General features: G+C 35.3%; 2 protein-coding genes and 1 long non-coding RNA gene across 5 annotated transcripts in view; 2 read left to right on the forward strand and 1 right to left on the reverse strand.

Annotated features, from left to right (window-relative positions):
• The window catches only part of LOC110450601 (proteasome-associated protein ECM29 homolog), a 40,748-nt gene extending 39,024 nt beyond the window's left edge, over positions 1-1,724 (forward strand). Inside the window, exons 47-48 of the mRNA XM_021498211.1 lie at positions 106-177; positions 443-1,724. Coding sequence (XP_021353886.1) covers positions 106-177; positions 443-576 — 206 coding nt within the window. The 3' untranslated portion in view covers positions 577-1,724. The remainder of the gene's footprint in view (positions 1-105; positions 178-442) is intronic.
• A 5,151-nt stretch (positions 1,725-6,875) lies between these two features.
• Positions 6,876-8,515, forward strand: LOC110450602. The gene is made up of 2 exons (XR_002462993.1): positions 6,876-6,968; positions 7,234-8,515. It is a non-coding gene; the product is annotated as an uncharacterized LOC110450602 (long non-coding RNA).
• A 373-nt stretch (positions 8,516-8,888) lies between these two features.
• Positions 8,889-26,537, reverse strand: part of LOC110450600 (protein zyg-11 homolog B-like) — a 34,720-nt gene continuing 17,071 nt past the window's right edge. For 2 of the 3 annotated variants that reach the window (XM_021498209.1, XM_021498208.1), the window contains exons 8-13: positions 25,483-25,553; positions 24,913-24,975; positions 22,660-22,857; positions 19,220-19,272; positions 18,735-18,832; positions 8,889-16,663 (exon numbers count right to left, since the gene is read on the reverse strand). In XM_021498209.1, coding sequence (XP_021353884.1) covers positions 16,518-16,663; positions 18,735-18,832; positions 19,220-19,272; positions 22,660-22,857; positions 24,913-24,975; positions 25,483-25,553 — 629 coding nt within the window. In that variant the 3' untranslated portion in view covers positions 8,889-16,517. The remainder of the gene's footprint in view (positions 16,664-18,734; positions 18,833-19,219; positions 19,273-22,659; positions 22,858-24,912; positions 24,976-25,482; positions 25,554-26,537) is intronic. The other variant, XR_002462992.1, reaches the window with a different exon arrangement.

Below are 26,537 nucleotides of genomic sequence, written 5' to 3' on the forward strand. Positions count from 1 at the left end.
AGTGATGGATTCTAAGACAGGCTGTACTATTATTAGAAATATTATTCCTGGCCTTTAACACCTAACACGATAAAATATGGTTTTCCCCGATTGTTTATTTTTCAGAAAATCTGAAATACACTGTGATACGAACAGAAGCACTGAATGTCATCAGACTTATAGTCAACAGGCTCAAAGGTAACTACGAAACATCAATGCACTGTTGATATATTCCCTGTATGAAAATATTTCATTTTGGCATATCCCCCAAATATAACGGTGATTGTCTACAGTATGAGGTAATGTCATTGTAGAATAAGTTGTTGTATGTTTAAATTTTGCTTTTTATAAGTTTTATGTTTCACCTTATTATATATAGTAGCATCTTTTCATTCTGTGGAAATTTAAATGAACTGAGTTAACAGTATGAACAGTTCAGAGTATTCATTATTTTTCTTTACAGAAAGCAGTAAACTATCAATATTGTCGGACGCAATCCACCAGCAGTTAAAGGAGTGTTTGACAGTTACGGCTACAGGAGAAACCAGCCCAGAGCTGCAGGATAGTGCCAAGGAACTACTCAAATCTGTTCACTGATCAACATCCTCATCTCCAGTCCATTTACTTGTCATACATGTCCCTCTAAACATTTCAAGGTTACAGCAAACTTTAAAAAAAAAATCAACTGAAAACTTGTGTTTATTCAACATAAAATTCAAGGTTGTATGGACAACATTTGTCGAAGAAAAAATGGGAAGCTGATTTTAGTTTCTTTAGTATCATGGCTAAGGTTAATAAACTTTATAATCTATATTGAACAGGATCATAAAATGATTCTATATTTCCTATTTGGACCATGCACAAACTTTCTAAATGGAAACCTCCAGACTTTTGTATGCAGTGCCATTTTCATTATAGAAACTATAAATGGGTCCTTTAAGGAGTATCTTTTCACAAAGTTGTTAACGTGCATATTGTATGGGGTTTCTACCTGGAATATCTCATCGAAGGGATTTGATCCCTGTAACCAATATTCTCCCAGGCCAGTGTTGTTCTGTGATACAAAGCAAGCAGTGATATTTAAAGGACAGTGAATACAATAAATTTGTGTATTGCTTTGAAAAGGATAACTTATTTCAATTTCCGAAACCTTCTTAATGTAAATCAGATGATTTCCCTTAGGGAAACAAAATAGAGACTTGATCGTCAGTGAAGTGAACTTTTCCATGGTTTGTTTTTAAGATATACTCTAGGAACACTTCCAATAAACTTTATTGAGTGGAAATTCTCTTGCTTTTGAATTTTTGAGAAATTTTTACAAGCACAAATTTCCATTTTATAACTGTTTTCAGATATTCCAGATATACCAGAAGGAGGTTAGCTTTATTCTAACAAAGTGGAGACAGATTAAATGGTTATATATAGTACATGTACAAAAATAATGTACAAGTGAAAGATGGATTTAATTTATTACATATAATGTACTAGAAACACATAAGATGTCAGTTTGAGACAATTTGAGGATTTGAAAAGAATAGCTTAGAATACTTATTTGGGTTCAGTAGTTGTTGAACAGACACAATTTCTTTTCAACAAGAAAATATTTGGTGACAATTTTTATGTTTCGTGTTCTTGAGTTGTTGAAACACTGTTTGTGTACTGTTAAGACTATCAGTTTGTTTCTGCATCTACTGAACAGGAGTTGAAGTTATTGATTTATGAAGTAATAAAACAAGATTCTAAAAGATGACTGCTATCTTATTACTTTGTATTTGATAACAAGAGGCCTAGAGGGCCTGTATTGATCTTCTGGATGCATTTACACTAGCATAGCGAAATATTCTCATTAAAAGTAGATCTGTAAGTATTTCCTCATTTAGGGCCCTGTCTCTCTGGTTCCAAGGATGCTTCACAACAAATCTGGTAGACATCTCGGTTATATACATGTGCATTTGGTTATAGGGTGGTGTCACAATAATTTCCTTGACCATGGCCAGAAACTATGTCCCCAGGGACAGGGCTTCGTCATAGTGCTAATCCATGTAGCATACTTGTGTTGTTGTCATGCTATGTAAGCAATCATATACATGTATCGGGACAAATACAAGATCAAGAAAGTTTCATGCTTAAACAGTTACCTTTATTTTCCTTGTTTTCCAAGAAGATGGCTAGATATGCACATTATTCTCTGTTATGGCCCATTATACTTACGCCTCCAGTGAAGACATATACGAAGGGAGGCAACTCTACCTTTGACTCAAACATTACCTTACAAGACGGAAATGAAATTAACATCATGCAGAAAAGTACAAAATGAGTGTCTTTTGAAATGGAATTTCATTAACCAACATGTATTCAACATGTATGTGTTGGAGAGATTCTGTCAGAAGAATAACTTAATGATTATATTTGACTACAAAATGACTGACATTCAATTGATACATGATAATGATATAGCACATGAATACAAGCGTTAGGTACACTTTCTATACAGTAAATGTATTTCTATAAACCAAAAATAAATACATGATTACCTGTACATAACTGGTATTCATATTTCCTTGATTTCAATTCAGAAATAACGTCAAGTAGATGTTTTCCATACACATTTCCTTACATTGGAAACAAACTTTCGATTGTGAGTTCATTGTTGCGTATATTTTAATTGGCGATATTAAATAACATCAAATTTCTATTTAATGAACAAGAAATCTCCTGAAAGATAACAGTAATCACAATCTACGATATATGCAGAAGACAGAGTATTTCAGTCATCAAAAACCCTCGCATACAAAACATTCACGTTAATAAGCTGAATTGTAAAATTTATATTATTACTCCTCATGAATTTAAGACAGAGGTAATCTGTAAGTTGATTAATCATGCCATTTTACAGTCGGCATGGTTTCTATTACCAAGAATCATGCAAGATTCAGGTGGAACTGAAAAACAAACTTCTACAAAAGCAGCTGTCCTATAACGGCAGTACCCCATGGTTCAGTTACTGGTTCCCTGCACTTTTCTCTCTCATAAACGAACTCCAGGAGATGGCAGATCCCGAGGCCAGCGTTTGGCGGAGGACTGCTGGTTTTTCAAAGTGGAGGACTTGCTAAACTCCAGGGGGACTGTTATTGCTGGATCATCAGGGACATGGGTTCACCCAAAGAAATTTGGTATGATCCAGATATTGTGGATGAATAAAATCATCAATGCAGAGTATTCCCCTCATAGACACAACCCAGAAACTGTAAGATTAATGCAATCGGGACCTATGAAACCATTTTATAGATAGCAAATCGGACCCTCAGCTTCCTATGATATTGAAAACCTGTCCTCTGCCTGCTCAAAAATATACAAGACACTCTTGAGTATGTAGCCTCAGCTTGGGAACCAGGCATCACCAGGCAAATCCAACCGCTGAACAAAGTTCCTGGGAAAGCGGCCTGATTTACAGGATTATTACGATCACAGCCAGGGAAGAATAACAACTTTATGGTCAGCAACCTACAGCTGGAACTTTGGGCCATTAGAAGACTAAGGCTGATACTTCTATACAAAACATGCGCTATATCAGACAGCCTGTGACTCAAAAATGAGGGAAACATATACTCTCCAGGTACCACCATTCAGTTGAGACATGTATAAAACATTGCTGTTTCCCCAAACTTACTATGAGTTTTCTTTCCAACATGGTTACAGCTTCGACACAAAACCAAATCTTATAGAAATTAATGGGAACAAAATTCAGTAAAAAGTACTTTTAACACCATTGTTCTGAGCGTAAAAACACAATAGTGCCAATCCGGGAATCAAACCCTGGACCTCCAATCATATCTGTCACTCTAACCAGCTGAGCTACCAAGCGGACAGAAGTACCCGGACCTCGTTGTGCTACAGGTGTATTCTAAATAAAATTAAGGGGAGGTTACTGTGTAAACAAAAATACAAACCAAGAAATTCTCAAATGTTTTGTTAGCAATGGGATAGGGATCCTTCAAATTGACTGTAAAGTGAAGAAAAGAAAGACAATCATTTTACCAGTTGAGGTATATTTAGTTTTGACAAATGTTATTACAATATAATAGTATATACTCCAATAATCTGTTTTACCAAAGTTAATTGGTTCACAAAGTTCTATAAAGGAAAGCTATCTAAGATATTTAGAACATATTTCACATCTTTAATGATATACATAAACACTATCACAAAAAAAGTGCAAAGATATTCAAGTGGACTATCATTCTACAGTATGACAAATCTCTTGATGAAACATTTAACCCAGATAACAAGAGGCCTGGATATGTTTTAAGTACCCAGATAAAAAACTAAACATAATAATGTACCTTGTATAGGCAATCTCTCGAGTAGAAAGACAGCACTGTGAAGTGGAAACGTCTGGCCTAATTTTTCTCCTGAATAAGAGAATAATTCTAAGCAGGACAAACCTATTATACATATGAGTGAATACATAGTTACTAGTCATGGGTAAATTAAACACTGGGTTAATTGTTTCTAAACACCAGAAGACGAAATTTTAGCGAGGCAAATATTACATGTCATATTGTAAACTACATTCCATTAACAGTCTTTGGAACACAAAGTCCTACCCATGATCACAGAAAAAAGCATTGACCTTGACCTTCCACTCAACAATGCAATGACCTTTGCACCTTTAACCCCAAACAAGCATTGATGATGATCTATGACTTTAAGACAAATGCTAAACTGGATGTTAATCTTGTACCTTCTACCGTCTTTGCTATAATTAGCCTTCCTCCCCATTTTCTGCACTTAATGACATGATTTATATGCCCCCGAACCCCATCCTGATTGCCCTGTAGATGAAGTTTCATATTTACTCATATAACAGACAGGAGTCAGGTTGAAAAAGTGGTAGAAAATCTACATTCAGTAGTCGACAGATATGACAGTAAGGTCTCCTATTCACACTAAACTCTTTACCGACATAACTGATGACCTTAATACCCGATAAACACCCCACTTTCTGTAAATTCTTTTGGCACTTTGAACACTAATAACAGTGAATACAGTAATCTCTTTTTACAAGAAACACAAACCATGACCAGTGCTACTTTGGGGTTTAATATCTTTTTAAATGTCAAGGTCAAAATACGACCTCTAAAGAAACACTAACCTTGACCTCAACGGCTATTGTACTATACCAAAGAGGTGAAGAAATATGCCATTCTACCTAATCAAACTGGCCAATCAATCATAAAAACAATGCTTTACAAAACCAAAACATGGATTAGTTAAGACAACAAGTCATGAAGACTTTAAACATCAACCACACATACTACATAGTTGTTACGGACTTCAGATGACAAAATAGATTTTTTTTTTAAAAACATTAACACAACAACACAATTACTCAAAACAAGATAGAACTTTCAACCATGCAATAACATTAGTATATAATAATAATCTACATTTGACAAACAATTCTTTACATTCCAAAAATGTTAACACATTTACACAGACTAATACATATAAGGTATATGATTATTATACTGATAACAAATGTTGGCCAATAATATCTTATTAATTACAACAACATAACAAACCAATATATTTTGCCGTCTTATTAAAGGCAGCAACTGAATAGAATTTGATCATGTATCTCAATATCCTTTATCAGGTCATATATAGTATATGTAACAAATATTGATATATTTATTTTATTCATGTGATATTAAAGTAATTAGTTAAATTTACTTTATGATTTCCCAACTTTTGACTTTACTGTCTAGGGCATTAGTCCTATATCAACCATGTGTTAGTCCAAAAACTAAAACACCTCTGCTGACTACCTCCCTTGGAAGTTGCTGGGGGTACAGACTCACTCTCTCAAGAGTTTAAAGATGCAAATTAATATCCTTGGCAATTTCTGTAACTTCCTCACAGAAATGACAAACCTAATGATGAGAGGTAGGCAGAGATTGACTTTACCCCAACGTTTAGACAGGGCTTTTCAAAGGTTTTCAGAAATTGAAGCTGGAATTTGCTTTATAAACAATGACTTGCATTTTGCATTAGTATGAAGAAACAATTTAAATATAGGAGTTTGAAATCCAGCAAGTTTCTGGTTGCCAACAATCATATGTGGTCTCCGGAACAAGAAACTTGCTATATCCCTCAAACCCATACTTTCACTGTATAATAATCACAGCTGACATAATTAAAACCATGAATTGCTCAATGAAAAGTAAATGATTTTTTTTCAAACAAAGACATTTTGTAGAACTTTTAAAAACTCTTAAATGCATTGATGCAACTATTTGAAGACAAAGCACAAACATTAAAGTCTCAAGATGTTTTGCAAGAACTTCATTTAAAAAAAGAAGACTGCCAGTTTAATTTTACGCTTAATGATTTAATCAAAACTCTTTGTATGTTGTCTATTTATATTATAATTACCTCCCCTGAAAAAGTGAACTTGGATCAACAAAAGTACCCAGTATATCTGTTCTCCTTATATTATAATTACCTCCCCTGATAAAGTGAACTTTGATCAACACAAGTACCCAGTATATCTGTGCTCCTTATATTATAATTNATTGCTGTTCTGTATTTTGACAGATATTGATGTTCTGTATTTTGACAGAAAGGGTTGTCTCAAAAGATATTGCTGTTCTGTATCGAAAGAGGAGCTGTGTCTGAAGACATACTTTATTGAATTGATAAAGGGGTGATATGTCTGTTGTAGTGACAGATATATTAGTAGTTGTCTCGTTTGATATGTTCGACTGTATTAACAGAAGAGTTGGTCTCACTGAGCCTTCCTTAGACAGAGTGATGGATTCTAAGACAGGCTGTACTATTATTAGAAATATTATTCCTGGCCTTTAACACCTAACACGATAAAATATGGTTTTCCCCGATTGTTTATTTTTCAGAAAATCTGAAATACACTGTGATACGAACAGAAGCACTGAATGTCATCAGACTTATAGTCAACAGGCTCAAAGGTAACTACGAAACATCAATGCACTGTTGATATATTCCCTGTATGAAAATATTTCATTTTGGCATATCCCCCAAATATAACGGTGATTGTCTACAGTATGAGGTAATGTCATTGTAGAATAAGTTGTTGTATGTTTAAATTTTGCTTTTTATAAGTTTTATGTTTCACCTTATTATATATAGTAGCATCTTTTCATTCTGTGGAAATTTAAATGAACTGAGTTAACAGTATGAACAGTTCAGAGTATTCATTATTTTTCTTTACAGAAAGCAGTAAACTATCAATATTGTCGGACGCAATCCACCAGCAGTTAAAGGAGTGTTTGACAGTTACGGCTACAGGAGAAACCAGCCCAGAGCTGCAGGATAGTGCCAAGGAACTACTCAAATCTGTTCACTGATCAACATCCTCATCTCCAGTCCATTTACTTGTCATACATGTCCCTCTAAACATTTCAAGGTTACAGCAAACTTTAAAAAAAAAATCAACTGAAAACTTGTGTTTATTCAACATAAAATTCAAGGTTGTATGGACAACATTTGTCGAAGAAAAAATGGGAAGCTGATTTTAGTTTCTTTAGTATCATGGCTAAGGTTAATAAACTTTATAATCTATATTGAACAGGATCATAAAATGATTCTATATTTCCTATTTGGACCATGCACAAACTTTCTAAATGGAAACCTCCAGACTTTTGTATGCAGTGCCATTTTCATTATAGAAACTATAAATGGGTCCTTTAAGGAGTATCTTTTCACAAAGTTGTTAACGTGCATATTGTATGGGGTTTCTACCTGGAATATCTCATCGAAGGGATTTGATCCCTGTAACCAATATTCTCCCAGGCCAGTGTTGTTCTGTGATACAAAGCAAGCAGTGATATTTAAAGGACAGTGAATACAATAAATTTGTGTATTGCTTTGAAAAGGATAACTTATTTCAATTTCCGAAACCTTCTTAATGTAAATCAGATGATTTCCCTTAGGGAAACAAAATAGAGACTTGATCGTCAGTGAAGTGAACTTTTCCATGGTTTGTTTTTAAGATATACTCTAGGAACACTTCCAATAAACTTTATTGAGTGGAAATTCTCTTGCTTTTGAATTTTTGAGAAATTTTTACAAGCACAAATTTCCATTTTATAACTGTTTTCAGATATTCCAGATATACCAGAAGGAGGTTAGCTTTATTCTAACAAAGTGGAGACAGATTAAATGGTTATATATAGTACATGTACAAAAATAATGTACAAGTGAAAGATGGATTTAATTTATTACATATAATGTACTAGAAACACATAAGATGTCAGTTTGAGACAATTTGAGGATTTGAAAAGAATAGCTTAGAATACTTATTTGGGTTCAGTAGTTGTTGAACAGACACAATTTCTTTTCAACAAGAAAATATTTGGTGACAATTTTTATGTTTCGTGTTCTTGAGTTGTTGAAACACTGTTTGTGTACTGTTAAGACTATCAGTTTGTTTCTGCATCTACTGAACAGGAGTTGAAGTTATTGATTTATGAAGTAATAAAACAAGATTCTAAAAGATGACTGCTATCTTATTACTTTGTATTTGATAACAAGAGGCCTAGAGGGCCTGTATTGATCTTCTGGATGCATTTACACTAGCATAGCGAAATATTCTCATTAAAAGTAGATCTGTAAGTATTTCCTCATTTAGGGCCCTGTCTCTCTGGTTCCAAGGATGCTTCACAACAAATCTGGTAGACATCTCGGTTATATACATGTGCATTTGGTTATAGGGTGGTGTCACAATAATTTCCTTGACCATGGCCAGAAACTATGTCCCCAGGGACAGGGCTTCGTCATAGTGCTAATCCATGTAGCATACTTGTGTTGTTGTCATGCTATGTAAGCAATCATATACATGTATCGGGACAAATACAAGATCAAGAAAGTTTCATGCTTAAACAGTTACCTTTATTTTCCTTGTTTTCCAAGAAGATGGCTAGATATGCACATTATTCTCTGTTATGGCCCATTATACTTACGCCTCCAGTGAAGACATATACGAAGGGAGGCAACTCTACCTTTGACTCAAACATTACCTTACAAGACGGAAATGAAATTAACATCATGCAGAAAAGTACAAAATGAGTGTCTTTTGAAATGGAATTTCATTAACCAACATGTATTCAACATGTATGTGTTGGAGAGATTCTGTCAGAAGAATAACTTAATGATTATATTTGACTACAAAATGACTGACATTCAATTGATACATGATAATGATATAGCACATGAATACAAGCGTTAGGTACACTTTCTATACAGTAAATGTATTTCTATAAACCAAAAATAAATACATGATTACCTGTACATAACTGGTATTCATATTTCCTTGATTTCAATTCAGAAATAACGTCAAGTAGATGTTTTCCATACACATTTCCTTACATTGGAAACAAACTTTCGATTGTGAGTTCATTGTTGCGTATATTTTAATTGGCGATATTAAATAACATCAAATTTCTATTTAATGAACAAGAAATCTCCTGAAAGATAACAGTAATCACAATCTACGATATATGCAGAAGACAGAGTATTTCAGTCATCAAAAACCCTCGCATACAAAACATTCACGTTAATAAGCTGAATTGTAAAATTTATATTATTACTCCTCATGAATTTAAGACAGAGGTAATCTGTAAGTTGATTAATCATGCCATTTTACAGTCGGCATGGTTTCTATTACCAAGAATCATGCAAGATTCAGGTGGAACTGAAAAACAAACTTCTACAAAAGCAGCTGTCCTATAACGGCAGTACCCCATGGTTCAGTTACTGGTTCCCTGCACTTTTCTCTCTCATAAACGAACTCCAGGAGATGGCAGATCCCGAGGCCAGCGTTTGGCGGAGGACTGCTGGTTTTTCAAAGTGGAGGACTTGCTAAACTCCAGGGGGACTGTTATTGCTGGATCATCAGGGACATGGGTTCACCCAAAGAAATTTGGTATGATCCAGATATTGTGGATGAATAAAATCATCAATGCAGAGTATTCCCCTCATAGACACAACCCAGAAACTGTAAGATTAATGCAATCGGGACCTATGAAACCATTTTATAGATAGCAAATCGGACCCTCAGCTTCCTATGATATTGAAAACCTGTCCTCTGCCTGCTCAAAAATATACAAGACACTCTTGAGTATGTAGCCTCAGCTTGGGAACCAGGCATCACCAGGCAAATCCAACCGCTGAACAAAGTTCCTGGGAAAGCGGCCTGATTTACAGGATTATTACGATCACAGCCAGGGAAGAATAACAACTTTATGGTCAGCAACCTACAGCTGGAACTTTGGGCCATTAGAAGACTAAGGCTGATACTTCTATACAAAACATGCGCTATATCAGACAGCCTGTGACTCAAAAATGAGGGAAACATATACTCTCCAGGTACCACCATTCAGTTGAGACATGTATAAAACATTGCTGTTTCCCCAAACTTACTATGAGTTTTCTTTCCAACATGGTTACAGCTTCGACACAAAACCAAATCTTATAGAAATTAATGGGAACAAAATTCAGTAAAAAGTACTTTTAACACCATTGTTCTGAGCGTAAAAACACAATAGTGCCAATCCGGGAATCAAACCCTGGACCTCCAATCATATCTGTCACTCTAACCAGCTGAGCTACCAAGCGGACAGAAGTACCCGGACCTCGTTGTGCTACAGGTGTATTCTAAATAAAATTAAGGGGAGGTTACTGTGTAAACAAAAATACAAACCAAGAAATTCTCAAATGTTTTGTTAGCAATGGGATAGGGATCCTTCAAATTGACTGTAAAGTGAAGAAAAGAAAGACAATCATTTTACCAGTTGAGGTATATTTAGTTTTGACAAATGTTATTACAATATAATAGTATATACTCCAATAATCTGTTTTACCAAAGTTAATTGGTTCACAAAGTTCTATAAAGGAAAGCTATCTAAGATATTTAGAACATATTTCACATCTTTAATGATATACATAAACACTATCACAAAAAAAGTGCAAAGATATTCAAGTGGACTATCATTCTACAGTATGACAAATCTCTTGATGAAACATTTAACCCAGATAACAAGAGGCCTGGATATGTTTTAAGTACCCAGATAAAAAACTAAACATAATAATGTACCTTGTATAGGCAATCTCTCGAGTAGAAAGACAGCACTGTGAAGTGGAAACGTCTGGCCTAATTTTTCTCCTGAATAAGAGAATAATTCTAAGCAGGACAAACCTATTATACATATGAGTGAATACATAGTTACTAGTCATGGGTAAATTAAACACTGGGTTAATTGTTTCTAAACACCAGAAGACGAAATTTTAGCGAGGCAAATATTACATGTCATATTGTAAACTACATTCCATTAACAGTCTTTGGAACACAAAGTCCTACCCATGATCACAGAAAAAAGCATTGACCTTGACCTTCCACTCAACAATGCAATGACCTTTGCACCTTTAACCCCAAACAAGCATTGATGATGATCTATGACTTTAAGACAAATGCTAAACTGGATGTTAATCTTGTACCTTCTACCGTCTTTGCTATAATTAGCCTTCCTCCCCATTTTCTGCACTTAATGACATGATTTATATGCCCCCGAACCCCATCCTGATTGCCCTGTAGATGAAGTTTCATATTTACTCATATAACAGACAGGAGTCAGGTTGAAAAAGTGGTAGAAAATCTACATTCAGTAGTCGACAGATATGACAGTAAGGTCTCCTATTCACACTAAACTCTTTACCGACATAACTGATGACCTTAATACCCGATAAACACCCCACTTTCTGTAAATTCTTTTGGCACTTTGAACACTAATAACAGTGAATACAGTAATCTCTTTTTACAAGAAACACAAACCATGACCAGTGCTACTTTGGGGTTTAATATCTTTTTAAATGTCAAGGTCAAAATACGACCTCTAAAGAAACACTAACCTTGACCTCAACGGCTATTGTACTATACCAAAGAGGTGAAGAAATATGCCATTCTACCTAATCAAACTGGCCAATCAATCATAAAAACAATGCTTTACAAAACCAAAACATGGATTAGTTAAGACAACAAGTCATGAAGACTTTAAACATCAACCACACATACTACATAGTTGTTACGGACTTCAGATGACAAAATAGATTTTTTTTTTAAAAACATTAACACAACAACACAATTACTCAAAACAAGATAGAACTTTCAACCATGCAATAACATTAGTATATAATAATAATCTACATTTGACAAACAATTCTTTACATTCCAAAAATGTTAACACATTTACACAGACTAATACATATAAGGTATATGATTATTATACTGATAACAAATGTTGGCCAATAATATCTTATTAATTACAACAACATAACAAACCAATATATTTTGCCGTCTTATTAAAGGCAGCAACTGAATAGAATTTGATCATGTATCTCAATATCCTTTATCAGGTCATATATAGTATATGTAACAAATATTGATATATTTATTTTATTCATGTGATATTAAAGTAATTAGTTAAATTTACTTTATGATTTCCCAACTTTTGACTTTACTGTCTAGGGCATTAGTCCTATATCAACCATGTGTTAGTCCAAAAACTAAAACACCTCTGCTGACTACCTCCCTTGGAAGTTGCTGGGGGTACAGACTCACTCTCTCAAGAGTTTAAAGATGCAAATTAATATCCTTGGCAATTTCTGTAACTTCCTCACAGAAATGACAAACCTAATGATGAGAGGTAGGCAGAGATTGACTTTACCCCAACGTTTAGACAGGGCTTTTCAAAGGTTTTCAGAAATTGAAGCTGGAATTTGCTTTATAAACAATGACTTGCATTTTGCATTAGTATGAAGAAACAATTTAAATATAGGAGTTTGAAATCCAGCAAGTTTCTGGTTGCCAACAATCATATGTGGTCTCCGGAACAAGAAACTTGCTATATCCCTCAAACCCATACTTTCACTGTATAATAATCACAGCTGACATAATTAAAACCATGAATTGCTCAATGAAAAGTAAATGATTTTTTTTCAAACAAAGACATTTTGTAGAACTTTTAAAAACTCTTAAATGCATTGATGCAACTATTTGAAGACAAAGCACAAACATTAAAGTCTCAAGATGTTTTGCAAGAACTTCATTTAAAAAAAGAAGACTGCCAGTTTAATTTTACGCTTAATGATTTAATCAAAACTCTTTGTATGTTGTCTATTTATATTATAATTACCTCCCCTGAAAAAGTGAACTTGGATCAACAAAAGTACCCAGTATATCTGTTCTCCTTATATTATAATTACCTCCCCTGATAAAGTGAACTTTGATCAACACAAGTACCCAGTATATCTGTGCTCCTTATATTATAATTACCTCCCCTGAAAAAGTGAACTTTGATCAACACAAATACCCAGTATATCTGTGTTCCTTATATTATAATGACCTCCCCTGAAAAAGTGAACTTGGATCAACACAAGTACCCAGTATATCTGTGCTCCTTATATTATAATTACCTCCCCTGAAAAAAGGAAACTTTGATCAACACAAGTACCCAGTATATCTGTGCTCCTTATTTGTTCAGTGTTTCTCCTTGTTTGTTGTTTTGTTAATTGTTGTAATCTTTCTCATTGTTCCACTGATGGTTCATTGTTGTAATCTTTCTCATTGTTCCACTGATGGTTCATTGTTGTAATCTTTCTCATTGTTCCACTGATGGTTCATTGTTGTAATCTTTCTCATTGTTCCACTGATGGTTCATTGTTGTAATCTTTCTCATTGTTCCACTGATGGTTCATTGTTGTAATCTTTCTCATTGTTCCACTGATGGTTCATTGTTGTAATCTTTCTCATTGTTCCACTGATGGTTCATTGTTGTAATCTTTCTCATTGTTCCACTGATGGTATGTCTACACATCAACATCTAGGCCATAGTAAAACTTCATTTCCAAGTTGGGGAAAAAAACAACCCAATACAGGTACATATACATATGTATATATAAAACTGCATTTGATTTAAATTTTCTTTTTATTTGTGGGACAGGTATATATATCATTCAAAGTTTTTCTTACAAATATATTACATATTGATTATGAGTTTATAGACACTTACCAACAGCTGATAAAACACAATTGTTAATACTGTACACAGATGTACAACTAAAACACAGATAACTAAAACTGAAATAAATCAACAAAAATCCCTGATCACGTTTACACCAGTCTTACATCGATACATATAAACATTAGTAAAACTGTTAACACTCAGAGGTATTTATCATATGGCAATTGTTTATAACATTTTTAGTTCAATCAATCTTAGGCCTTAAAAAACCCTGTCTCTGATAACCCTACATTACCTACCCTAAATGTATGACACTACCCTGAAAGTATTTATGTCAGTTTTAATGCGATATATCCTCAGCAATGATATATTAACGAAAGAAATTCTTATCATGCACAGTGTGCTTTTGCAAAAAGGACTAAAACCAGACACATTAAACCTCATACCACCCCCTCCCAAAGGACTAAAACCAGACACATTAAACCTAATACCACCCCCTCCCCATCTTTTTTGTAAGTGTCCCCTAAACTTCTGCAGGTTTGTTTCTTCTTTTGACCATAATTTACAGATTTTCTTGTTAAGAAAAAGAAAAAATAGAATCTATATGTTTTTTCTTTTTCTCTGACTTTTGGAAGGTGTTACAATCCTCATTATCTTCACACATTGCTAGGCACCCAGGACACTTATTGGGATGGATATGGTTTACACAAGCATGGATTTTGATGATTTAATGAACCCCAATTTCATATATAAATCACTATAAAATACACATTTTGTAGCAAAATCAGTCATAGCAGAACAATTTTTCATTCATGTTGATCAAAAGGATTGGTATTGTGGGATCCATCTGATATGTCTTTATATACTTATTTGTTTTGTAAGTTACAATATTTCAATTATATATAAGGATGCATGGAGATCACATTTTGACCATATCTTTACAATGTTTTCTTAAAAAAAAATTCTTAAGCCAAACAAGGAACTTTTAAAATGAAAATATTTGCGAGCCTATCCTTGCTTACTCTCCCAAGCTGTTACTGGAAACACACATATTTTTGTATTTCTCCTTTCAAAAGTAATATAACTATAAATTAAAGCAAATGTTTTTTCATGCTTCATCCTTTTTTTATTTTTTTTATTTAATGTTCATGACAGAATGATATTATATGTTTTATAAGTATGTACCGGGTATATCAAATTGTCAAATCTGTTTGTTTTTTAAAATCCTATACATTGTTAAAGCTTATAATATTTCCAATTAAGCTTACAATATTTCCAATTAAGCTTACAATGCTTACAATATTTCCAATTACAAAACAGTAGCACTGGTAACAACATCTTAACAAACTTGCAACATCCAATTTAACAAAGTACCAAATCCTTGGAAACATATCAAGGTTTAGGTGTTAGTAAGATACTGGTACGTTACGTGTGCCACATATATCCTAATAAACAAGCCTTCAACACATTTTGTTATGCAAGCTGAAACCCTCAGCTTTCCTAGGTAACATGGGATCAGAAAATAAAAACACTTAATAAAGAGCAACTGGGTATATACCGAGGCCTTTTGTCAGATGCCACGTTACTTGTGAAAACATTAGTCAATTTGTTGGCACAATTTCAAAAAGCCTGACTAGTAAGCTGGTGTGCCGATCAACAACATCACATTAACATTCTGTTATACTGGAAACGCTGTAGCTCTAAACAAACTGAAAGTAAATCAAGACATTGGTGGAATGTTCCAAACATCCACCGCCAATTTGAAACGAGGAACTGTTCACCGCTCTCATTCACCTTTATACATGACCCGGAAAAAACACACATTTCTTAGAGTCTATATCCAGAATAATGGGAGAAAATCCAAGTCGCTTCCTGTGTTAATTAACTATTTTACACAGACCAGTGAATTTTGTAAAATTTTAACTCACAGTTCATCAGTACATTATATATAAAATCAAATATCATTCTATACTGTGAGATTTAACTGAAAAACCAGGTAAGCATATTTTGTAACTATAAATGAAACAAATATTTCTTACTTTAAGATTTTGGGGAATCTTTGTCGTAGTATGCGATTCTATTAGGGCTTACGTAGGACCAGGCCAAAATGTTGTCAAAATTAATACTTACTTAACGTTCATATCAACTACATAAGTTATAAACTAAATTGCACTTTTTGAGATAAGAATAGTTTAGTAAACAATCCCTGCTTCGGCATTGGCCCCTTCTCTAGAAACCATAAATTTTATACAGGCCACACTGCTGGATGTCTATTTATATTTGACTTGTATTATTGAATGATTTTCAGGATTTACAATTTTACAGAAACTACATACAGACAGAATTAGGTACCAATCCTACAAGATTCCTAATTGTAAGGGATTTGCTCAGGTATTCTGCTAATATATATGTTAAACTTGTATGTCATATGAAGATGAGTGAAGGACAAAGAAAGAGTTCCTGTTTTAAAAGCCTGTCCCATCATTGGTTTCCTCGTTTTTCTATGCTAAGTTCTATTATGTTTATTGAAATGGCTGCTACATCGCTGTTGGTCTCTGGATTTTCAATCAGCTGCTGGAGAATTTCTGACCCGCCCTCCTCTTCTAACATCAAACAGTAGCGATCCCCTGTCAAAATAAATTGTAAAAAACTTGTACCAAAGTCGTCAAAGATTTGATATTTTCATACCTTCATCCACTTAAAAATTGAATTTTCACTGTAAAGTACTTTTAATTCACAAGATATATAATTTACAGTTAAGGATTCCTATCCCACTGCAGGCAAAACAGATTCTAGAAACTACACTCAGTAACCTCCCCTTAACTTCCTGTACGTCTTCAAGGTATGGATTTCTTCTCGGTACTGGTATACAATGCTATTGCAATGCTAATAAAAAAGATTCCAATTCTTAGTAACGGTTTGGGCAATGGTACATGGATCCTTAATTCTCAAAGAAAGGAGCAAGGTCAAATGTCTCGTGAATTATATATCAAACTAAATTCAACAAGATAAATACAGCTAAGCTATTGTTCTTCCTTCTACAAAATCAAATATGCCTGGATAAATCTTTGGAAAAACAATCACAAAAACAGGACTTAATAATAATTAAAAGATTTGATTCAGACTGAATATTGTTATATTTTTATTGTAAAAAATTGTACCTTTGAGAGGTGTGGGGGATGGGGAAGGGGGTAAGACAAAGGAGTAGGGGCACCGTGGGTGATCACACTGAGGTTTGTAGGTTTTGCATCTTACAAAAAGGTAATTATCGCTACAATGTAAAATACGAATTTGTCAATAAAATTCAAAGGGGGCTGGCTGGCTATTAAGGAGAGAAGAATCAAGAAATAACGGTAAACATAAGAAGGTTTTCATGTGTACAGATATTTTTTGGTGTTGACTTTTCAATAACATTTGGAAAATGATACTTCAGTACTCTAATGGCAGAATACCAATTTTTAAACAAGAGGCCTAATGGGCCTGCATCGCTCACCTGGTATAAATCTCACACTTGTAACCTTAAAAGTGACCTAAAATAAAGCTACAGGCAAAATATCAGTATTTATGATTAAAATTCATTCAAAAGAGCCTGTTATTTTTTTTTAAAAAATTGCAAAGTATCAACATCCTGGGACCCATGGTTATTCAGAAGAGGTCGTTTAAAGATTTAAACAAATTTGACCCCTGTGACCTTGAATAAAAGTCAAAGTCATTCACTTTAACAAACATAGTAGTCCTTGATCCCAGCATGCTACTGACTAAATATCAACATCCTGAGCATTTTGGTTATTCAGAAGAAGTTCTTTAAATATTTTGAACATATTTGCTCCTTGTGACCTTGAAAATGATTCAAGGTCATACATTTAAACAAACTTGGTAGCCCTTGATCCAAGTATGCTACTGACTAAATATCATCACCCTGGGCATTTTGGTTATTGAGAAGTTGTTTAAAGTTTTTAACATATTTGACCCATGTGACCTTGAATATGGGTGAAGGTAATTCATTTGAACAAACTTGGTAGCACTTCATCTCAGCATGCTACTGGCCAAATATCATCACCCTGGGCATTTTGGTTATTCAGAAGAAGTTGTTTTAAAGTTTTTTTAAGACAATTGACCCCTGTGACCTTGAATATAATTGAAGGTCATTCATTTGAACAAACTTGGTAGCCCTTCACCCAAGCATGCAACTGGCCAAATATCATCTCCCTGGGCTGTTTGGTTATCGAGAAGATGATGTTTAAAGTTTTTAACATATTTGACCCCTGTGACCTTGAAATTGGGTGAAGGTCATTAATTTTAACAAACTATGAAGCCCCTCATCCCAGTTTGCTTCTGGCCAAATATCATCACCCTAGGCCTTTCGGTTATTAAGAAGAAGTCGTTTAAAGTAAAATTTTGACGCCGGACGCGCGCCACGGCATAAGCTCACTTGGCACTTCGTGCCAGGTGAGCTAAAAAACCATAATCTCTATCTTGAGATTTTTGACAGAAAAGCAGGCTTTTTTTATGAAATCAGACAGTATGAAACTTAAGTATTTACTGTAAGCCTTTAACTGCCGTGTGAATAAACATATTCACGGTTAATAAACTTTAGTTGGATGTGTAATTGAGACATTGGTAGATTTTTACATTTTTAGAGTTCGTCTTGAGGTCTCATAACTTCTACACTGAATACAAACAGAAATGCAGCCTTACCATTTTTCGTACAGACATGCTGTATAGCCCAGACGGCCCAGAGCTGTACTGTTGGCACCGAGAAACATCGCAATAGTGGAAAGAACGGTTTGAAGGACCTGTAAAGGAAGGTAAAGGGATGAGGTACTGGTCAGACAGCTTAACGTCGACCTGACATATTGTATAAGACACCTGTCACATCAAATTCATGGTATTATATGTAGATTCATGGTGAATGCTTTTCTGAAAGTATATGTGCCCTCACATACTTTATCTATTTTAAATATTAACCAAAAGGCCAATAAAATGATGACCTGTATTACCAGCACCTTTGTCTGCGTTTAACAGTACATTTATCTTTTAGCATTAGCTTAACACTTTGTAAATAAATTCTTAAATCTAGACTTCCTCGAATTATTTTGATTTATAAACTTGACATGCTACTGAAGATGACACTATACAGCCCACTGACACTTACGTTACCTGTAGGCTACCATGACACTTACCTGTAGGCTACCATTTCACCTTTAGGCTGCTCCCATTTTAAAACAACTTCTCCCTGAAATGAACAAATACAAATGTGGTGTGGAGTGTTTTAAGTGCAGTATGTACATATAAAAGCTGTCTTACGAACTAGCTAGCTCCAAAGTCAGTTTTATGATTACTTTCTACCCCTGTAACTTTTGTCTTCAGCCTTATTAAACAAAGTGTAGCTGGATCGAGTCATTTCAGTACATATATAACAACTAATTGTACATAGGCTTACAGCAAAGCTGAATCCACATCGATTTGCATTGACAACTCGTTCATATAGTACTCCTTTGTGTTCATACGCTTCACTGGTAACTTGTCTGATGAAGGTGACAGAGTACATACCGTACTAGTCATCGAAACGTCAACATATAAACACTTATTGGGTTGTGCTACGCTACATGAATCTTTTCGCAATCCATACTAACCAACCCAAAGAAAATGTTTAGAAAAAGACTAGTCTTCAGCTTTATTTTCAGTTTTCAGTTAACACACAGTTACTGTATACTGGAAAAGTTTCGCCTTAGTTCAACTTTCGTCTTTGTCACCTTCCTCAATATAGGCCAATTTAACATGACATCAAAAATTAGTACAAAGCTTATCATATGTAGCTATTACAAGTGACGGGCGAAATGAACGCTAGGCCAATATAGAAGTTACCAGTGAAGGGTGAAATGAACACTAGGCCAATATAGAAGTTACCAGCGAAGGGTGAAATGAACACTGGGCCAATATAGAAGCTACCAGTGAAGGGCGAAATGAACACTGGGCCAATATAGAAGTTACCAGTGAAGGGCGAAATGAACACTGGGCCAATATAGAAGTTACCAGCGAAGGGCGAAATGAACACTAGCCCAATATAGAAGTTACCAGTGAAGGGCGAAATGAACACTGGGCCAATATAGAAGTTACCAGTTTAACTGGGTGAAAGTTAAACCGGGTTTAAGTTTGACCGGATGACCGGTTTGATAGGGTGACAGTTTGACAGGGTGACAGTTTGGCTGGGTGATAGTTTGACTGGGTGAAAGTTTGACTAGGTGAAAGTTTGACTGGTTGAAAGTTTGACCGGGTTAAAGTTTGACTTGGTGAAAGTTTGACCAGGTGACGGTTTGACTGGGTAACAGTTTGACAGGGTGCAAAATTGACCGAGTGAAAGTTTGACTGAGTGAAAGTTTGACCGGGTTAAAAATTTGACTTGGTGAAAGTTTGACTGGGTGAAAGTTTGACCGGATGACAGTTTGACTGGGTGAAAGTTTGACTGGGTGAAAGTTTGACAGGGTGAAAGTTTGACTGGGTGAAAGTTTGACTGGGTGACAGTTTGACCGGATGACAGTTTGACCGGGTGAAAGTTTGACCGGATGACAATTTGACCGGATGAAAGTTTGACAGGGTGAAAGTTTGACTGGGTGACAGTTTGACCGGATGACAGTTTGACTGGGTGAAAGTTTGACCGGATGACAGTTTGACCGGATGAAAGTTTGACTGGGTGAAAGTTTGACTGGGTGACAGTTTGACCGGGTGAAAGTTTGACCGGGTGAAAGTTTGACAGGGTGAAAGTTTGACTGGGTGACAGTTTGACCGGATGACAGTTTGACTGGGGAAAGTTTGACTGGGTGAAAGTTTGACTGGGGAAGAGTTTGACTGGGTGAAAGTTTGACAGGATGAAAGTTGGACTGGGTGGAATATCATTATCTGATTACCATTGTACTAGATACACATACACAGTTATCATCACTTCACATACTATATCATTATCTGATTATCATACTGTACTAACATGTTGCCAACAAGGTTTAGTAGTATTCAAAACTGTTTGTGTATTAAAAGCATGTCATTTAGTTAAGAATTGAACCATGACTGATTGAGATTTATTTATGAAATGGTCCTATTACTGCCATGTACTACAAGAAAATATGCACTACTTTTTTTTCAAGCTTTTGGATTACTTGCTCCGACTGGTTATTTCAAGTCTGAACAGAAACTAGAATCATGTCAGTGTGACATTACAGCCGCTCACCACTTTAAATTTAATTGCTTTAGTGACACGTTGAGCATAAAAATCTACTATAATAACTCAGATATGTGTTCTGTATTCTGCTAATTGAAAATCAGGTCATCTGATGATGTTGCGTTTAGGATTTTCAAAATCAATCACCTCTTAAATGATGCCTTAAAAACATTTCTCCCTCTCCTCTTTTTTCACCCTCTTTAAGTGTGACGCATTGTTGTAATTTTCATTAATTAGCATCCTCCAATGATGTGACATGAGCGTTTACGTGCAGAATGGCAATCGGTGAATGGATAATAAAGAATAGGTGCATTTTTTGCTTGTGAAATGAAGGATAATTAACAGTAGTGGGAAAACATGCATGGAGAAAAGAGACATTGTACTCCTTTTATTTTTATTTATTTTTTATTCATATTAGTGAAAATTATTAATATTTGTAGCGACTATATTTACCGTCATTGAATATACAAAATCTCACAAATGTTCTTGGAATATATTTGAATTATATTTCCCAATGCGACTTTACCAACGTAAGAGTTATTTCCCTTACACCCAATTGGATACTATTTTGACACGGCGCGAATTCTTGTCAAACAGCAGCGGCAGTTGTGTCATGTTCTTAAATTGTTACACTTTCATAAATAAATACACCAGAAATAGCATGCTGTGTTACAAAAATGTTTGATAAGCATACACAGTTCACATATCGTCTCGTCTCGGAGCCATTAGTCTACCGTTATCAACCTAAGCACGATATGGCATATATACGTTACCGTTTCAAACATCAAAATAGAGTTTATACTTCATCACTCATACGGTTTATAAGTTTATATATTTACTTCTTCCTTCTACAGACAGCGTCAATGCTTGACAGTCTTCACATGTGCTTTCTCGAATCATATGTGTTTCACACGCGTAACACTCCCAAGACCGCAATCCGAGTTGCTAAAACGCTCAAACCTAGTGCACGAATTTCACCACCATAACGTGGAATGCACCGGAGATAAACATTTTGTTTTCAGCAATTATTTAAAGTATGGATTATTATTTGGAGAAGAGTATCAGAAGACTTTATGTAACCCACAGGTGAGTGTCAGAGATTCTACTTTCTATTTACGATAACGAAACTATATAGCGGAAGCATGCAATACTGAATTATGCACACGCACTCCGAACGGAAGTGGGTCCGTCATTTCGTGCTCTGGACAGAATTAATAAGCCGCTTGGCTCTTGCCAAGAGCGGCTTAAAAAATGATTAAACAGTAAAAATCCTGTTGATACTGATAAATATATCTACATTAAGAAACAAATAACCATTTCAAATCAGAGATGAAGTTTTTGTTAGAAATTTGAGTGAAGATGTTTAAGGTATTCAACAATGAAAGGACAGTCAGCAAGCATTCTTACCAGCTCTCCGAGGATCTCCTCGCGGTCTGTGGAGGACACGAGCCAGGCCTCTGCACCATCGCTAGCCAAGTTAGCAATGATTCCTGCGGCAAAGTAACTCACGTCAATCTGCTCTGCATGCATCAGTTTCTTCAACAAGATTAAGGAATCGGTCCGCATCAGGAATCCTCTCAGTTCTCGAACTTCAGCAATATTATTCTGTTATTAATTGAATACAAATATGAATTTATAATCAAATAAAGATTCCATTACTGTAATATCATATCATAAATACATAAGTTGTAAAAAGAAAGTCTTAACGAAAAGTCCAAGTATGTCGGTGTCCACTAAACAATAGCTGTGTGTCAATTCACTCAGAATCCCAGAATTACAGTTCACTTAATGAAATTCCTTGTGTATGTGTGGTATAAATGCCCTAAAGTCCCAACGTATAGGTGTCTATTTTCATTACAAGACCCGTATTCTACAGTACAATATACATTACCAAAGTCAGTCCTCGCATCTATGTCTTCACTTACCAAAGTCCTAGCATCTATGTCTTCACTTACCAAAGTCCTAGCATCTATGTCTTCACTTACCAAAGTCCTAGCATCTATGTCTTCACTTACCAAAGTCCTAGCATCTATGTCTTCACTTACCAAAGTCCTAGCATCTATGTCTTCACTTACCAAAGTCCTAGCATCTATGTCTTCACTTACCAAAGTCCTAGCATCTATGTCTTCACTTACCAAAGTCCTAGCATCTATGTCTTCACTTACCAAAGTCCTAGCATCTATGTCTTCACTTACCAAAGTCCTAGCATCTATGTCTTCACTTACCAAAGTCCTAGCATCTATGTCTTCACTTACCAAAGTCCTAGCATCTATGTCTTCACTTACCAAAGTCCTAGCATCTATGTTTGACTTACCAAAGTCCCAGTGTCTTTGTATTCATTTACCAGAAGTCCTAATATCTTTGTATTCACTTACCAGAAGTCCTAGTATCTTTGTTTGACTTACCAAAGTCCTAGTATCTTTGCATTCACTTACCAGAAGTCCTAGTATCTTTGTATTCACTTACCAGAAGTCCTAGTATCTATGTTTGACTTACCAAAGTCCCAGTGTCTTTGTATTCACTTACCAGAAGTCCTAGTATCTTTGTATTCACTTACCAGAAGTCCTAGTATCTTTGTTTGACTTACCAAAGTCCCAGTGTCTTTGTATTCATTTACCAGAAGTCCTAATATCTTTGTATTCACTTACCAGAAGTCCTAGTATCTTTGTTTGACTTACCAAAGTCCTAGTATCTTTGCATTCACTTACCAGAAGTCCTAGTATCTTTGTATTCACTTACCAGAAGTCCTAGTATCTATGTTTGACTTACCAAAGTCCCAGTGTCTTTGTATTCACTTACCAGAAGTCCTAGTATCTTTGTATTCACTTACCAGAAGTCCTAGTATCTTTGTTTGACTTACCAAAGTCCCAGTGTCTTTGTCTCCACTTACCAGAAGTCCTAGTATCTTGGTCTTCACTTACCAGAAGTCCTAGTATCTTTGTATTCACTTACCAGAAGTCCTAGTATATTTGTCTCCACTCACCAGAAGTCCTCGTATCTTTGTATTCACTTATCAGAAGTCCTAGTATCTTTGTCTCCACTTACCAGAAGTCCTAGTATATTTGTCTCCACTCACCAGAAGTCCTAGTATCTTTGTCTTCACTTACCAGAAGTCCTAGTATCTTTGCCTCCACTTACCAGAAGTCCTAGTATCTTTGTCTCCACTTACCAGAAGTCCTTGTATCTTGTCTCACTTACCAGAAGTCCTAGTATCTTTGTCTCCACTTACCAGAAGTCCTCGTGTCTTTGTCTCCACTTACCAGAAGTCCTAGTATCTTTGTCTCCACTTACCAGAAGTCCTAGTATCTTTGTCTCCACTTACCAGAAGTCCTAGTATCTTTGTCTCCACTTACTAGAAGTCCTAGTATCTTTGTCTCCACTTACCAGAAGTCGTAGTATCTTGTCTCCACTTACCAGAAGTCGTAGTATCTTGTCTCCACTTACCAGAAGTCCTAGTGTCTTTGTCTCCACTAACCAGAAGTCCTAGTATCTTTGTCTCCACTTACCAGAAGTCCTAATGTCTTTGTCTCCACTTACCAGAAGTTGTAGTATCTTGTCTCCACTTACCAGAAGTCCTAGTATCTTTGTCTCCACTTACCAGAAGTCCTAGTATCTTTGTCTCCACTTACCAGAAGTCCTAGTATCTTTGTCTCCACTTACCAGAAGTCCTAGTATCTTTGTCTCCACTTGGACCCTAACATCTCTCTCCATATCCATTACAACCTACAACAAAGTCAGATAGATCACAGTCTGTACAATATAAAAATACGTAAAAGTTATGGAACTACTATCTGGTGATTTTGCTTAAGGTAGGAAAAAAGAGTAACAGAAGAATTAAACAATAATATGATTTAAAAAAAATATTACAATCATTCAAAGAATGTCAAATAAATATCTATATCGTGCTACAATAACATAACATTATGTCTAGAAAACAGAAAAACTAAAACATTTCATAATGATTGACCATAGAAAATAACTCACCATATCTGTAGCTCATCAAACAGACTTATTCAGTCTATTGCCTAAATAAATTTTGCTGTTCAAGTTTCGAAAACCAAAACCTGGCACATCCTTAAATGACCATAGCTGTTAATAGGACGTAAAACACAAACAAACCAAACCAAGTTTCGATTTTTTTTTTTTTAACTAAATCATTGAAAGACAGATGACAAGAAGAGTGATTCTATGCTCTCTGTCCTAAGCTGTAGAGATACTCAGAGGACATACCATTAGGGTGTCCATAAACAGGTCCAGTCCTTTCTCTTTGAGAAAAACACGGCAGGTAGGAGGAGATTCGTCTGAAAATCGAAAAAGGATGCAACACTTGGTATGATACTGTGGAACTGACTTTACTGACACCAGACAAATATGACATCTAATGTCTTATGCAATTTAATGGCCTAAATTGACCCGTTTATCTGCCTTGCATTGACACTAACTTACTGACAAATTGTCTAATTATCTGAATTGTCTTATAAGGAATATCAATGATGTATGAACATGTCCTTAAAATCTTTTCGAACTTTAAAGTTTGGATTGTATACTACAGGTATATTTGCATATTTAAAGTGATTAACAGAGGCTAGATATTTTGTTTTATTCTCTGCATTTTTGTGGAACTAAAAGTTTTAAAAAATAGCTGTGAATGAAAATACAACAAGAGGCCCAATGGGCCTGCATCGCTCACCTGTTATTAATCTAACACTTGTAATCTTAAGATTTCATAAGAACCTATTAAAAGATTTAAACATATGACGCCTCTGACCTTGATTGTCGAACAAGGACATTAGGTTGAAAGTGGATCAAGGTCATTCATTTGAACTAACATGGTAATCCTTCATCCCAGCATGCTACAGGCCCAATTTCAGTACCCTGGCCCTTTTGCTTATTGAAAAGAAGTCGCTTGAAGATTTTACGACATTTGACCCCTGTGACCTTGAAAGTTGGTCAAGGTCATTCAGTTGAACAAACTTGATAGTCCTTCATCCCAGCATGCTACAGGCCCAATATCAGTACCCTGGGCCTTTTGGTTATTGAGAAGAAGTTGTTTGAAGATTTTAAGACATCTGACCCCAGTGACCTTGAAAGTGGGTCAATGTCATTCATTTAAACAAACTTGGTAGCCCTTCATCCCAGCATGCTACAGGCCCAATATCAGTACCCTGGGCCTTTTGGTTATTGAGAAGAAGTCGTTTGAAGATTTTATGACATTTGACCCCTTTGACCTTTGAAAGTTGGTCAAGGTCATTCATTTGAACTAACTTGGTAATCCTTCATCCCAG

The sequence above is a fragment of the Mizuhopecten yessoensis genome, unplaced genomic scaffold, assembly GCF_002113885.1.
Source record: "Mizuhopecten yessoensis strain PY_sf001 unplaced genomic scaffold, ASM211388v2 scaffold5343_2, whole genome shotgun sequence".
NCBI classification, from domain to species: domain Eukaryota; kingdom Metazoa; phylum Mollusca; class Bivalvia; order Pectinida; family Pectinidae; genus Mizuhopecten; species Mizuhopecten yessoensis.